This window comes from Meriones unguiculatus, chromosome 19 (genome assembly GCF_030254825.1).
Source record: "Meriones unguiculatus strain TT.TT164.6M chromosome 19, Bangor_MerUng_6.1, whole genome shotgun sequence".
Lineage (NCBI taxonomy): Eukaryota > Metazoa > Chordata > Mammalia > Rodentia > Muridae > Meriones > Meriones unguiculatus.
In genome coordinates this window covers 46,047,925-46,064,286 of record NC_083366.1, presented here as the reverse complement: position 1 = coordinate 46,064,286, position 16,362 = coordinate 46,047,925, and the positions used below count along the sequence as shown (strand labels likewise).

The window sequence follows — 16,362 nt, the reverse complement described above, 5'->3', positions numbered from 1 at the left end:
ACTTAGTAAAATATTTCTTTTCAAAGCTTCTGTGATCAAAAGTCACAGGACACATGTAGAAAGGCTATGAACACCCCAAATCTATTTCAGCATGCTCCAGATCCTGACTGGCAATATTCTCTACCTTCCTATATAATGCAGTGTAAAGTCAAGTCATAATAACTAGACAACTGGGAATTATTCTGCCTCACTGGTTCATTGTTATGCTCCAGGATGTAGGCTATGATTGCTTCTACTCTATCTTCAAAGAGCAGATAGAAGGAGCAGGGCATCTTTTTGGAAAGTTGATTGCTTGATTTTCAGTCCGGGGGTGGAGGTGCTGGCTGATATGTTAGAACACAGACTCTAAATCTGAGTCACTAACTTTTTTCTGCAAAGGGCCAGGTGATAAATAACTTACAGTTTGAGGGATCCACACTCTCTGTTGTGACAATCCAGCTCTGCTTTTGGAGCATGAAAACACTCACAAATGAGTGGGTATGTGGCTGTGTTTCAATAAAACTTTATTTACCTGAGTGTAAATGTACAAGAGAATCTGAACGCATGTGTGGGGTTATGTGTGTGCAGGCCATAGGCAGACCTCAGAATTCATTCCTTAGGGCTCACCTTATATTTTAAGACCCTTCTCTCTCATTGTCTTGGAGCTTGAGGATTAGGCTAAGCTATTTGGCCAGAAAACTTTAGGATACCATTTAGTTGCACCTCTTCAGAGCCAGGATTACAAGTATGTGCGATTATGTCTGGTGTTTTACATGGGTTTTGGAAATTGAACTGATGTCCTCATGCTTCCATGGTAAACATGTTACTAACTAAGCTGTCTCCCCAGCCCTCAACAAAACCTACGTATAAGAACCAGGAAATAACTTACTTTTTCCTTCCAGAAAATGCAGGGTTGGCTGTGTAACTGACTTCAGAGGAGGAATACCCAGGACATTCAGATAGCTCTGTTGATGCATTTATCTTTTTGTTGTTCATGACCAGGACTCTACTGCATGTGTGTATAATTAGTTTGTTGTCAGAAATAGAGTATTATTTACCTCCTGGGTTTTTTTGGGGGGGCGGGGGTGATCTAAATAGTGTTATTTCATTACCTTTGCCTCCTTCCTCTTCCGAATCACTTGAAGTATATTATGACAAAGGTATTATAGGACTGGGGGTGGGGGGAGGTGACTCAGTGGGAGAACATGTGTTTAATTTGCAGGAAGTCCTAGTGCCCCCCCCCAGTAAAATTTTAAAAAGAGAACTAAAATGAAAGGCACCTGTGGATTTGGAATATCCAAGCCCACATAAAATGCCACACAAAAGAACTTTTGCCATTTCTTACCCACCAGCCAGCTCTAGCTGGTCAGAGGGCCATTTGTGAGGCTTTTCAGCCTTCAGGCACTTCCTAAGTTGATTATTGGTATGTTTCCCATCTTACCTTCACTAGCATAATTTCCTTTTGGGGAAAAAAAATGTCCCAATGTGTTACATCAAGTCTCCCACTGAAGGAAGTGTTAGTATTTGTCATTTGTCTTTTGACTGAAGTATAGCCAAGAACCATTCCACCAACTTAAGGGGAATAAGGAAGGAAAGAGAAAAGCATAAGCTAATTGAAAACTCTGGGGGACAAGTGACTGTTCCTAATAGAGTCCAAGGCTCGTAAGATTAATGTTTCATTAATCAAGAGAACTGTTTCCTATTTCCTGAAAGACACATCTCTGCTGTGTGGGCCAAAAGAAAAGAGGGGTTATATCACTTCAATGAGGTGATTGGAAGCACTGCTTGAGACTGGGCAAAAGAGGCAGGAACTTCATCAGGAAAAGATGTCCATCAGTGGGCATGAGAATGTGACTACACCAACTGCCTGGAAACGCTGCCCATGAAATTGTTCCTCTCAGAATAGTTTTCCTACAGAGCTGTTCTCAGTTTCACAACTGAGTATGTATAAAGGATTTGCATATGTGACCCTAATTATGATCAGATCTAAGGCAGATCCTAGCAGTCAGGAGTTGGATGGTGGAAATAGCCATGAAGATGCTGAAGTCTTCACCCCTCTCTAGGCCTCAAAAATAATTGACAAGGATTCATTCAAACAAGAGCACCCAGTTGCTTGTTACTTGGATATTAGGAACATTATGAGTCACTTGCATGACAGAACTGTAAGATATAACAGCGGCTGATTCTGTGATGTACAAGAAATAAATATTATGAATTCTTCAATAAGCAGAAAGAGTATTCATTATCTATTCTAAAAAACAATCAGTTTTGTAAGTTTAGAAAAATTCTAACCTAAATGGAGGAGAAAACATATCAAGAGTGCCCTTCTCAATTTGTGATTGCTCATTCATTCCTGGTGCAAGGGCAAATTGGAAGAAACAATGTGGAGGATGCAATTTGACCATATCAAGGTCATAAGCATGCATATAATTTGATCCTGAAACTAGACATACACAATTTGTTTCTTAAAATAATAAGAACTTTGAGGCTTATAGAAAAGTTTGTGCAAAGATTGTCATTGTATCAAAATATGATGTATAGCCTGGTATAGCAGAATACACCTTCAATCCCAGCACTCAGCTGGCTGGAACAGTAGGATTACAAGTTCCAGGCTAGCTTTGGTTATGTACTGATGCCCTACCTCAAAAAAGAAGCAAACCAGAAAATGATTCACAGAAAACATTTGGATTTCTAAAGCTTTGGAGTTTGAGAATGTCTAGTGAGTGAATGAGAGTCTGTATTCACAGCATGGAAGTTTGGCAAGGGTGGAGCATGAACTAGAAAGCAAATGTCACAACAATCTAGAACAGCCTTCCTCCTTTGAGAGTAATAATTCCATCTGTGTTTGTGCATTATATGTATACATGTTTGTTCACCAAGTTGATATGGAACCGTATAAGCATACAGTGGCAAGCAAACAAGGTTCTTTTCAAGTTGACTGCAATGACAGAACCCCATATTTATCTTTCTCACAGCCTGGGGAGCAAGCTTGAGAGTTCTTGCATAGAGTCTGGGTTTAGCTTGAGAAGAGCACCTCATTAGAAGTGAAGGGCCTTGTCTCATCATAGCTGCCTGTGAGGCTTATGATAGTACATGCTTCTCTGCCTCAAGTGTGTCATTGACTTATGAAGCCATTATTTGTTGAGTACATACTGTGTATAGGATACATCATGCTGGGTACCAGGCTGTAGAACAGTTTCATAATGAAGGTGCCCCCCAACTGCAGCTGCCCGTTCAAGCAGATAGACTCGAGATGTTTCAGGCAACCTGGTGTAGCAATGTCACCCAACTAGATACTAGTGCTTGAGGATCAGTTGGTGGCTTCATAACAGAGTTGAAAGGACCCAAATGTGTGCTAAGGTTTCTTTCTCCTCACTCTAGTTTCTAGGTGTGTACATGGAAATAGTTTGAGATGATGATTACCTTTAATTAAAATACCTAATAGGACAGCAGTTGTCAACTTATGGGTCACGACCTCTTTAACAAAACTCTGTCTCCAAAAAATATTTATGTTACCATTCAGAACAGTAGCAAAATTATAGTTATGAAGTAGCAACAAAATATTTTTATGGATGGGGTCACCACAAATGAGGAACTGTACTAAAGGGTTGCATTAGCAAGGTTGAGAACCACTGTTCTAGGAAGAGGTAGCCTGCCTGCTACATGACAGTTGACCTATATAACTATCAGTTGACTGCTGTCCACTTGCACCAAGCAATAGTCCGTCTATAGGAAGATAGAAAAGTACACATACATGTATTTTTTTGCTACCTGTCAACGCAAATATTTTTGTTTTTTTTATTCTTCCACAGAAAAAACAAAGGACAAAAGACCTTTCTCGGGTGTTTCATTCCTACAATCCATATGACCACAAGGTAAGAGAAATGTGATTAGAGGATTTGACAGTCCCTGTTCTAAACATGTAGGGGAATGCTTAACCTGTGATGCCTCCCAGACCAAGCTCTTCCTAAATGGGCAGCCCAGCTTTCACTGCTACGTAATGATTTTGAAATACATTACCAGTTACATTTATAGTCATGTTTTAAAATGTCTTATAAATTAAACTGAAACTTTCTGTTTCCGAACTGAATTACTTGCAAGTTTTTCAAGTTAGAATATAGTTACAGGGGCCAGAGCTATTGCTCTGTGGAAGCTCTTACCCAACATGCATGAAGCCCCAGGCTCACTCCTGAGCTCTGCCCCAAACCAAACAAAGTCCATCTGTACATTATCAGTGAAGTATGCAAACACTGTTTGGGTATTCTCTTGAGATGGAGGTAGTGATTGCTATTTTAGGTGATTGGTGTTTTCTTTTGAAATACAAAGGTGAGTGAATGAGGCTGTGAAATTGGTAGAGGTGGGTGAAACCTTTATTATTAAATCTCGAGTCTTTACTTTTCTGCTACTTACTGTACGAAACAAATAATATGTACAAGAAGCAGCACATAGCCGGACTGCTGAAATGCTCTTACCAAGACTAATACAGCAGAAGACCAAGGTGTCAGGCCTCCCATACTCCATCCTATTGTCCAGAAAAGACCTACAGCCATTCCCCTTCAGTTTATGCCCACTTGAAGGACTGACTTCCAGGTATATTTTTACCTATAAGCATTTCTCAACATACTTGTAAAGGACTAAGAACTCCTTTAAAAAGCACAGAAATTAGGAGCTGGAGACATGTCTCATTGGTTAAGAGTATTAGTTGCTCTTCTAGAAGACTCTGGTACAATTTCCCATGCCCACATAGTGGCTTACAACCATCTATATCTCCCATCCTGAGCATCCAGAGCCCTCATCTCTCCTCCACAGGAACTGCACACATGCAGACAATTTTAAGTTCAAAAATCATATGCTTGATGCCAATATGAGAATTCCTAATACTCCACCTCCTCATTGTGAACACCTCAGAGGTTCTCTGAGGTTTGTATGAATGCCATGAATGTTCCAATAAATCTGTTAATTTGAGATTATTTCAAAAGCAAACGAACAAACAAACAAAAATCACCCAGTTGAAGTGTTACTATAAATTTGAGTCTTTACCTATGAACTTGCAGGAGACATGGTAGAAGTTTTCAACCAGCCAAAATAACTAATGTAAAAATCCCATTCCTCAGTTGAGAATAGGGAGATGTCTAGACTCAAGAGACAAAATGAATATGCCAGCAGTTGATACAACTTCAAAGAACTTAGAGTTTCTAATGTATAACAAGGGACTAATTGACTTTAGCACCAGAAAATTTTAACAGAAGTGTTTATGCTTTGTAGAGATGTGTGATACCATAAACTATCATTTCATAGAAATGTTTTTCCAACCCCAGTCAGTTACTTGCAGAAAGGAGGGAATTCATTTGAAAGAGAACTGGGATCCAGTGACATCTGGAAGTGCAGGGGGAAGGGGACATAGTCCTGCGACAGCACTGGACCAAGACTGGCCAAACTGCTGTGGGGAGTTTTGCCTGCCCTTCATGAGACCGTTTAATTAGCATAAGTGCACTAATGACTAAAGGTAGCATTTAACAACAAATTTTCAAAAGCTTTGACAAATCAAAGGTTTTGCCTGAGTTGTCTGAATTTTTCCTACTTCTATCACAGATGAGGGAAATTCCTTTATTCTTTTATTAGAACTCCTAATGGAGCCTAGCCATCTGTAGCGCCTACTGGCTTCCTCTTCATATCCTTTGTGGCATTGTATCAAAGTCACCTCAGATGATTTTGGCTTCATCTTGTGAGGACTTCATTCCCCTACAAATTAGTCGTTGGCAGTGAAGAATTGAATAGAAATGCTGGATGGAATTCCTTTTGATCTCTGCTCTCAGATTGGTAGTAAATTATTACGAGGAGCTAGCCTGCTAGATTAGTGATTTTTGAGCCTATAAATGTTGATCTGTTGGTATTGTCTGTTATTCTGTATGTTTGTAGAGAAGGGGATAGGGGTGGTAGGCAGCTCCAGGGCCCCTTAATAACTCCTCCCACTTTTCTATGCTCCATGCAGGCAAATCTTAACTAAGCTATGTTTATTTCATCGTTAATTGGAATGTTCACAAAGCCTAGAATCATAGGGAGTACATGAGTGTGTACGCTTCTCGGTCTTAGAGTGTGCTTCTCCCCCTACCATAAATAGAATAATAGAGTTGCATTTCACACTACTTTGTCATTTTAATTATCCAATTACAGTCAGGCAAATCAGTTTTCTAGGTAGATAGGCTTGAGTATAAAATATTTTACAAGATGTGGTTAAAGTTGATTCAAACATCTTATGCTCAATGAGATGTCTGGAGTGATAGTTAGAAAAATGTACATGTGCCTTGTAAATGAAAGCTTACATAAGATAAAACTTTGCCTATCTGAAAACCTCCTTAAAAAATGTCAAGAAGGAGTGGATACGGTGCATAAAGTGAAGCTGGACCATGTGTTGACAATTATGGAACCTGAGTGACGGCTTTGTGGGGGTTCATTCTTCTGTGTATTTTTCTATATGATTGAAACTTTCCATAATACTAGAGATGGGAGACTAAAATAAACGTAGGCCTGAGCTTGAAAGTGAACTTCTCATATTCGTCTCTCTCTGGCTGTGCTTTCAATGTTAATTTTTCCCTTGATGTCCTTGTATGCCAAAGATGGAAAACTCAGCATTTCAGTGGGTTCATTATTCTGAGTGAGCTCAGAAATGGGGCTGCTATGCTTCAGCTGCTATCATTTCCTCGGATTTCATTCCAGATTACAGTGGGTCAATGAAATGATCACCTTGCCTGCTGGTGAGTGCTAGAACAGTTGTCATTACAAAGAGTCGTTGATGTTCTAGCCTTGTCTCAGTGAGTCAGGTGTATTTGCTCTCTGTCACCTCCCCCTTCACCATAGCCAGGCCTGCTCCTCCTTAGCACAGACATGGGAAAGTCACCAGGTTAAACAAACATGCTGTTTCAGTGAGGCTGGCTCATTTCGTAATCATACCCTAATGCTCTCATGTAGGTGGCAAATGGTCACTCGGTTTTCTCTTAAATGCTATTGCAAAAAGCAAGCAAAAGCAAGGTATGCACCTGAATAAATGTTGAGAAATATTTTTTTTACTTGAAAATGTAGCTAGGGATGTAGAGAGATTCATTTTGGATCATTGTTTCTCCATATTTTAAAAATTATTGCCAAGAATTTTTATAATAACAACTTTTATAAAAGACCATATAAACATATTTGACCAATGCATATTCTCTTTTATCCATTCTAATTCAGGAAAGGCAGCCCAGAATAGCAGAGAATCTAGTTATATTTTATCCATCTTTTCACTATGCTGTTTTAATAACTAGAGTTTGTAGTTTCTGAAAACAGACCTGCAGGCCTTCCAGGGCACACAGTGTCAATCCAGAATTGAGTTTTTCCTTTCCGTAAGTCCCAGGTAAGTTAGGGCTGGATCTAATTAGAACAGTCCTACTAAAGGCATACTTATCAACATGTGCCATGTATATTTATCCTGAGGAAAATATGATGCGCATAAAAGATGCATCTCTCTTTTTCTTTCTCTTTGCCTTGCTTTTTCTTATTAGATTTTATCAGAATTTATGTCTTCAGGGGAAATCTAGAATTATTAGTGGAACACAGATGTTTATAATCTGCTAATGTAAAAAAGTTGTTACAAAATATGAAGTCACTTTGAAGGAAAAAAGTTAGAAAACCCCTGTGCAGGTCTGCAGCAGCGTTTAACATCTGCAAAGCTGAATACGTTCTAAGCTAGGTAGTCTACATGAATTTTCCTGTTCTAATCGCAGTTCTATGGGTTGTCGCTGTCATGCTCTCTGATTTTGTGAGGCCCATCTCATCTTTCCTTTAGCAGCTAGCTGTATTGAGAAATATTCTCTATACATAGACACAGCTAATGGACATGCTGCAGTAAAAAAAAAAAAAAATTCAGTATACATCTTCTGAATTTGTTACAGTGGGCTTTTTCATTGTCTTTTGGTGATGGCTATTATTTTAATATATATTTCAACAAATTTATGTGTCTCAGAAAATAGCTGTGTATGAATGCACTTGACAACTTCACCTCCAAATAAAACAAAAATGAACACCAGTGCTTGTTTCAGCACAAGATCTTGCTTACTCAGTGATCCGCTTAACTCAAAATATAGCTCAGAATTGGCAGGAGAGCCAACCTGGCCCCGACTGCTCAGAGGACTGCTGAAATCCCTTCCCCCACCTCATTTCGCCTTGGTTCCTCATCCACCAACAGTCTGTTCTTTTATGTAAATCCACATTTACCAATATATATGTCTGCTTGCCCAAACCACACAGTCAGCCCCAACAGCAATTTAGAAAAGGGTGGTTACTGCTTCAACAGAAATGGCAGCCTGCAAACAAAGAGAGGGCTGTAACGACAGGACCTCTGAAAGCGCAGCTGCCCAGGACCAGTTAATATAGACCCCAAGACCCAGATACCTTAATAACCCCAGGGTTAATCATTAGCATTAGTTTACATCATGAAGCAAACATTTTTTTTTAAACAGGTATATATATTTTACTTTTGAAAACATTGGCGTTTGGGGGGCAAAAATGTACTCTTAGGAATAGCTCATTCTTAGAAAAGGTTTGAGTAGATGCAGTGTTATCATGGAGAGGTGGGACATATGTGAGCGGTTAAGTGAGGGACAGCAAATGGGAGAGAACGTAAGAGCTGAAGCGTGTTGACCAGTGTGTCCCACACTAATATTTATAAATAAGGTACTGTGAAACATACGAACATTTTTAGATGATGGTGTTTTCATCATAAAGATTGCGTGGGGGGTAGTAGATAGAGAACACAGTTGGTAAAAAACAAACAAATAAATAAATATAAATAAGCTGGATGTGATAGCACACACTTCTCATACCAATGCCGGGGTTCATTGTCCTATGAACTAGCATATTTGGTGACCTCTAGGCCAGTGAAACTAAGTCCCCCAAATAAATAAAGGTACACAGCTCTTGAACAACAGCTAAATTTGACCCGACTTCTGCAAGCACACATACCACACATAGGTGTACCCATATAAACGTGTGTATATGCACACGTATACACATGAGAGTATCATTCCAGGAACTCAGTAACTAGCTCAGTGGTACAGCTCTTTCCTAGTATGCATAAGGCCCTTAGCTCACTCCTGGCACCATGGCTGCTCCCCTAACCTCCCCACCGCCCCCACCCAAACAAACAAACTGGAAAGATTTCTCTAAAGCTAACATTGTAATGATGTGTTAGTGCATTTTATTTGTCTGTCATGTTTTCATGTGTATGGACATATGTGTGACTGTCTAGGCGTGCGTGCCCATGTGTGCACAAGCCAACGTTGATGTTTCTTCCTGGTTATTCTCCATCTCATGTATTGAGGCAGGACCTCTCACCGAACCCAAATCTGACCAATTCCAGCTAGCCTGGCTAGCCAGCTCTTCTGGAGATGTGTGATTTCTGTATTTCAAGCAGTCACGTCACCACATCTCCCTAGCTTTACTTGGGTTCTGACCACAGCCCTCATCCTTGCATAGCCAGCACTTTACCCACTGAGCCCAGCCCAAGCACAGTTCTAAGTTCTTATTTTACTGTATGTGTATGTATGCTTTGCCTACATGTATATTTCTGTATCATGTGTACACAGTGACCATGAGAGCCAGAAGAGGACATGTGATTTCCCTGGAATTAAAGTTAGAGACAGTTGTGAGCCACCATGTGGATTCTGGGAATCTGCCCCGGTAGAACAGCCAGAGCTCTTAACCACTGAGCAATTTCTCACCACACGCCAGCATATTTTTTTAATTGTGATACCAACCATACAAAAGGAGTTTATTTCAATAATCCACACATCCTAAGAATACTTTAAGAACTGCTTATTCAAACATATCTTGGAACCATTTCTACTAGAGCTCAGTGAAATTTTGTACCCTAAATATATGAGGTCAAATTTCATCATTTCCACTTTGATCAGAAGTATACAAGGGAAATATGCATCTACAGTCTTGGGCTATACTGCTGTCCTGTTCTTCCTTAAGAGCTTAGGCATCTTGGTGATAGCAGTTTCATAAATACTTCCATGATACTTGTAACCAAAATGTACAGTCTCATCTCAAAAGCAATATATTTATGTCTATTTATCAGATTGTATAGAGATGCAAAGCAGCAAAAGTCCTTTCACCTGGCTCTGATACCCAGCTCCTGCTGTTTGAAGAATGACGGCTGCCTCCTTCAATCTGGAGGCAGCCACTGTGTTGTCAAGTCCTCATTTCCCTCTCCCCCATGCTCCTACACAACACAGCATCAGAGTGCTGTGAGCCGTGCTTCCAGAGAGAGATGGGATTTGGATCCCTGCCTGCTGGCCCTACAGAGCCTTGAGCTATCTGCTCTCTGGAAATAGCAAATCCAGTTTTTAATTGATCCGGCACTCTACAGTAGCCAGATTTCTCATGGCATGTGCAGATAAAGAAACAAGTTATTGATCTGGCATGTTGATGCCGTGCTTAAAACAGTTCTGTAGCAGATTGCCCAGAGTCATTTGTGCATGTAACTCTATTTTCCATCTTTGGCAAAGACAAAAAAATGCTTTTAAAGTAATTTTAAGGATGTTGTTAAATATCAGGAGATTTTGAGCAAATGTCTAACTGATGGCATTTCCTTACTGTTTGAGTGTCACACATCCTTATAAGAAAGTCACACTCAGGTGGTGGCCTCAGAATCCAGGGATGTGAAACTTTGAGAAAAGATTAAATTCATTCTCTCAGTTCCCCTCTAAAGACAAATTACCTTGCCTCAGAATAAAGCACATATGAACAACCCTTTGAATATAAAAACTGCTTCCATTTATTAAAATGCCTCCCTTTAGGAGATGGCCATGTGATTGTCACCACGGCTGCTGTCAGAGCTCAGCTGTCTTCTGCTTTCATGGCGTGTTTCCCTTTGCTAATCTAATCCAAAACCTCTGGCCCCCTTTTAATTGCATCATATTTAAGTAGCAGGTCATGTTTCCCTGAGCCTAACTTTGATGGTATATGTATATATTTTCTTTTAAATGTGATATTAATGTAAAATATATATTACATGTTAGTCTAGTTTATTTGACTGCTGAAGCTACAGGGATGAATAGGTAAAAGTAGTATACAGGGCAATGATCTTCAATGTTAAAGTGATGCACCCTGGGACCCACAGATCCCAGAATTCTACTCTGCCAGTTAGCCTGAGAATTTACGATGAGAATGGAAGACAAGGGGATCTTTATTATGGCTGTGGGTTATAATAAAGAAACCATTAAAAGCCCACCATGTAGCTAGAACCCCTCTCAGAGCTTTGCATGCACATATGTTATTCAGCCTTCATACTAGCTCTTGAAAGTGAGTGTCCTTTAGCCAGACGGATAGCTGGGGGCAGGGCAGGCAAGGCAGGGAAGGGGGTGTTGCTTGCTGCACAAGCCTGGCAGTCTGAGTTTGATTCCCAGAACCCTTATGAAGGCAGGAGGAAAGAACTAACTACAAAACATTGTTCTTTGACATCCACATACATTTTGGGGCATGTGGGCCTACACATATTTCATGCACTGCACATGATAGATAAGATTACACGTACTACACATGAGAGAGAGAGAGAGAGAGAGAGAGAGAGAGAGAGATATCATCCATACTACAAACAATAGACAGATAAATTTAAGGCTGGGCCTGTTGTACCCTGTCCCACCAGTGAGGAACCTGAAACACAGAAACTGTTGTAGGCTACTCAGCCAGACTTTCAGAGAAGTCTTGCTCCACAGATGCCCATCACCTCTGTGGCACAAATAGCTGGAAATCAACAGTAACCGTTGTTCTCATAAGAGGTAGCTTAGCAAACACAACTTACACCCAAGTGGGCCTTCTTACCTTCTCTCTCCTTAACCCCAGATCATAGTCTACATACAGGTATGAACAGCCTGATTAGGTCAAAATGAGCCTGGCAGAGGAAGCTGCCTGAAGCTAGGTGCTAGGGCTAATGTGTTACAGAAGCTAGCCAAAGCCTCTTGACCACTGCTGGGCTCGCCCATAGTGTGCTGTCCAGCTTACTTCCTTCTCTGACTCTCCTCATGGGCCTATGGAGGTCAAGTGGCAGAGTGGTCTCAGACCCAAAACACAGCAGCTGGCCAAACAGAACTGGGCTGAGCCGGAGCTCAAAACCTAAAGCCCCGGTGAAGCTGGGGGAGGGAGGAAGGGAGGTCATGACACATGGAGCTTGCAAGTAATAACAGGGCAGGGTGGGTGCAGGGAAAAAAACCATCCCAACCCTAACCCCACCCCTTCAATGCAGGTTCTATTGGCAAAGAATTGTGGATGGAAATATTTCCATGAGCCAACAACTGATTCTCTTGATTTATGTGAGATTAAGACGTAATCTCAGTTACATTTGGAAGACTGTTTACGTGTGTATGACAACACCACCCTCTGGAGAGGGTAGCAAGAGAGTTTTGCATATGGGAGGAAGTAAAAGTTCACTTTGTGACTTCTTTTTATAGGTATCCCAAAGGAGCATCAGTAATAGAGGGAAAACAAAGTTCATAAGCAAAGCGGTTTTTTAAAGTCCTGATTCTAAAATTTAATTGAGATATTAGTTCCTATGTTTCAAATATTTATCAACCCTGAAAGCATCGGTGTCTCCTATCCCTGGTGCTTTACTGCTTCTGGTATGGTGGAGAGAGGGGTTGCCTTGGACCCAGCACCAGGTCCATCACTGCTCATCTCCAGCTGCTCATGTCACTAGAGCATGCCCTCCACCCTGACTCCCTGAGTCCAGTTAGTCGGTGTGCCTATTCTCTTTCTCTCTTGATACTGCCATGATCTCAATATATCCCCTACCCCATGGTCCATCTTTCCCATGTCTCACCAGCTTTATGTATGGTACTCACAAACCTTTCTCATCCCCAGTAAAATGACAGATGGGGTCAGCCCAGTGTTCATTTGCTGTGGTAGGCCCACTTTTATGCCAGGCTCCCAGAGCCTGCAAATGAGAACACAAGGCACCCAGCTTAATCACAACTTCAGGTAAACAGTGAGCACTTTTTAGCATAAGTTTAATTGCATGTGTTCCACGTATTGCATAGGCCTACTTGTGCTAAAACATTTATTCACTGTTCTTTCTGAAATAGATATCTAACTGTACGTCTTGTCTTCCTTTGCCAACACTTGTTCTACATGGATTACACATTACATTTGGACAGGTTGACTCAAAACATTAAAAGAAAAATTCTAAACATAATAGAGTAGAACAAGCTTGATTTTCAGAGACCGCAGAGATGGCTTACGCATCAAATTCACTTGCTGATCTTGCAGAAGTCTTGGATTCTGTTTCCGGCATTCATGGTGGGGAGTCTGCAACCACCTGAACTCTAGCTCTAAGGGCTCCTGTGTTCTCTTCAGATCTCCACAGATACCACACATACGTGCACCCCCCCCCACATATTTACATAGTTATGAATGAATGAATAGGTAGCTGATAGGTAAGTAGGTAGAGAGAGAGATTTTTCAGAACTTCCCTTCATTCATTTTCTGCCTAGAGCACCAAATGACACCATCAGGTTAACAACTGTCAGGCACAGCTTATCAAGCATTTACTCGGTTTTTTTAAGAAAAAACAACTTGCTAAACCCAGACTCTCTTGAATTTTATGAAAACATATTAACTTGGAAAATCCTTTTTTAAAAGTTGCTTGAACACCTCCCCCTGAGGGGGGAGCAGCCTTACCAGACCACAGAAGATGACAATGCAGCCACTCCTGATGTGATCTTATACACTAAGATCAGAATGAAGGAGAGGAGGACCTCCCTCTCAGTGGACTTGGGGAGGGGCATGTGTGAAGAAAGGGGAGAGAGGGTGGGACCGGGAAGGTAGGAGGGAGGGGCTTATGGGGGGATACAAAGTGAATAAAGTGTAATTAATAAAATAAAATAAAATTTAAAAAAGTTGATTGAAATTATAAAGAGAAATTAAATTTAAAAGTGCTGTAACGTATTTTCAGGAAAGAAGAATTTTAACCACCCCCCCTAGGATGGCACACTTTGTTTCTCAGAAGTGCAGCTTATCAGAAAATAAAATTAATGACTTATTTTTAGCTCTTTATTGTATGGAGATGTGCTGAACGTCTCTGCTAGGAGATGTGCTGAACGTCTCTGCTAGTGACACGTCACAGGCTCCCCCTCTTTTGTTTCTGTTTTGAGGCTGTTGAGAGTCCTGTAATTGGTGGCGTCTGGATTGATGCAGCTGGGGAAGGGACTCCCCAGGCCTGGCTCCTCTTCCTCAGCACATTATCAAGTGACTGCAAGGCCCCATATGTGGGCCACATTAAATGATTGCCACCTTTGAGCTTAGATTCTGAGTTACCCAGAATAACCAAAATTCTGTCTCCAGATACTAGTGAGAAAGTGTTTCCATCGGCCAAGTGCTCAGTCCCTCTGGGGTCTCTTTGCAACATTTCAAAAATGTGTATGTTTGTACTCTTTCGGAGCATACAGGAGAAGTGGAAACAGAGTCTCACTCTGTAACCCAGCCTGGCCAGGAACTCCTGGAAATCCTCCTGCCTTAGCCTCACAAGTACTGGGCTTACACTATTGTCTTTCCATTGTCTTTCTTTGAAATTAGAAAACTAGAGTTTCACCATCTGAAAAGAAAATTAGCTTCCACCTGCTGCTAATGATGGTGAAGGTTTCTGCTTCCAACATTTGGTCTTTAAGTGCCTTTTAAGGCTTAAATGTATCTCTTTTTTAAAATATTTGTAATTTTAAAAATTCAGGTAAGATGCTTTGCTCAAACCTCTAGGTGTAACTTAAATGCAGATAAAAGTACAAGAATTGTAAAGACTCAAGTTCTTTTGTATGTAAGTGTATTCCATTTTAATCATTAGAAAGTATAATAATCTAGCTATTTTCAAGGAAATAAAAATCTCTAAGTGAAATTTGGCTTTTAACACTACTTATTTGTCTTCATTATTTTGTCATAATTTAATATAAAATAAAAAAATTTAAGTGATGCAGCCATGGTTTGGGGGTCCTTGCCTTCCACCCTTTCTTCCCATTAATAACTACAGCTTCTTTATGTTTTCTGTTGTCCTCTCATTCTCTTGCCCTGCAGTCTGGTTCTCTTTCCCTGTCCGTAGCCCGCATTCCCGTTTTACTAACATTTCCCCACACAGTTGCTTCAGTGGTCTGGCTTATTGCCCTTCTTTGCTCCTTCTGGGGGTGTCCTTTCTGAGCTCTGCCGTGCAGTGCACGGCAGTCTTGGTCTCTCTAATACTGGAGAGGGCACCATGAGCGATCAACAGGACATGTGTCCATTTTCGCTGCTGAAAGCAGACTAACGAGGCCCTTTGACTCACTTCTGCTGTTTGGGAAACAATGAGTATTCTCGCCCTGTTAAATTCTTATTCATCCTTCAAGAAGACACAGATTAATCTTACCTCTTTCTCATCTTCTCTAATACACATAGAAGGTTTTCTCCTGCAACTTGTATGTGCCCTTGTTATCTGGTGTGCCATACTCTTCTTGAGAGACCAGATGTGAGGCTTGCAATTCAACGGGATATGGGCGAGCATCACTTTGTATTTATTTGGCTCTGTCACATATTCACTTGATGTCACAGTTTACCTTACTGTGCTGTGAAGGTGCTGGGCATAGGTATCAGAGCTTGATTTCCTCCCCTTCCACCAGGGAAAGATGCTGAATTGAGGTACAACATTGATTTTTTTTTTTCTTCTTATGAAATGTATTTTGTTCATATCTTAGTAACACAGGGTGTTTGCTCATCATCGCACAGCTGATAGGGGGCTGAGAGTCAGTCTTCTTACTCTAGTTTGTTTTGGGGGGACACAGCAGGGATGTGGTAATAGCCCAGGAGTGTTAGTCACAGTGCACGCTTCCCAGCTGTAGGAGAGCATGCGAAGACACTCTTCATTTTCAGTTATAAATCAGGCAGTCCATGTACCCGACACCATATTCAAAGAAAATCTCCCTGCTGGCCCTGTCCTGCAGACTCCTACACCCCTCCCTAAAGACAGCAGTTGTTTCTGGGGTTTTGCACATACTTTTAGAGTTATTTTACACATATTGATACATGCTTTTTAAATTTCAAACATTAAAGCGCCGTGAGTTCTTCTATTTCTTTCATTCACTTTACAGCTTATCTTGGAGATTGGTTCAGTCGTCACCTAAAGGGCTGACACATTCCTTTTTCAAAAAATACACTATGTTCTGGACCAGGTGTTGACCAGATTTATTTCAGCGGACTCTTATCGACAGATCTTGGAGTGTCTTCTGGTCTTTTGATCTTACAGTGTCACACCATATAATCTTGTAAATATGCCATTGCATGCCTGTGCAGCCATTCCTTGTAAGAAAGCTCTAGGAGAATGTCTGGGTGTTA

General features: G+C 40.9%; 1 protein-coding gene across 9 annotated transcripts in view; it reads left to right on the top strand.

The window, feature by feature from the left end:
• Positions 1-16,362, top strand: part of Cdkal1 (CDK5 regulatory subunit associated protein 1 like 1) — a 549,424-nt gene that overhangs the window by 427,437 nt on the left and 105,625 nt on the right. For 8 of the 9 annotated variants that reach the window (XM_060373105.1, XM_060373106.1, XM_060373110.1 and 5 more), the window contains one exon: positions 3,792-3,854. The exons of the other annotated variant lie outside the window; for it this stretch is intronic. In XM_060373105.1, the coding sequence (XP_060229088.1) occupies positions 3,792-3,854 (63 nt within the window). The remainder of the gene's footprint in view (positions 1-3,791; positions 3,855-16,362) is intronic. 9 annotated transcript variants of the gene reach the window in all.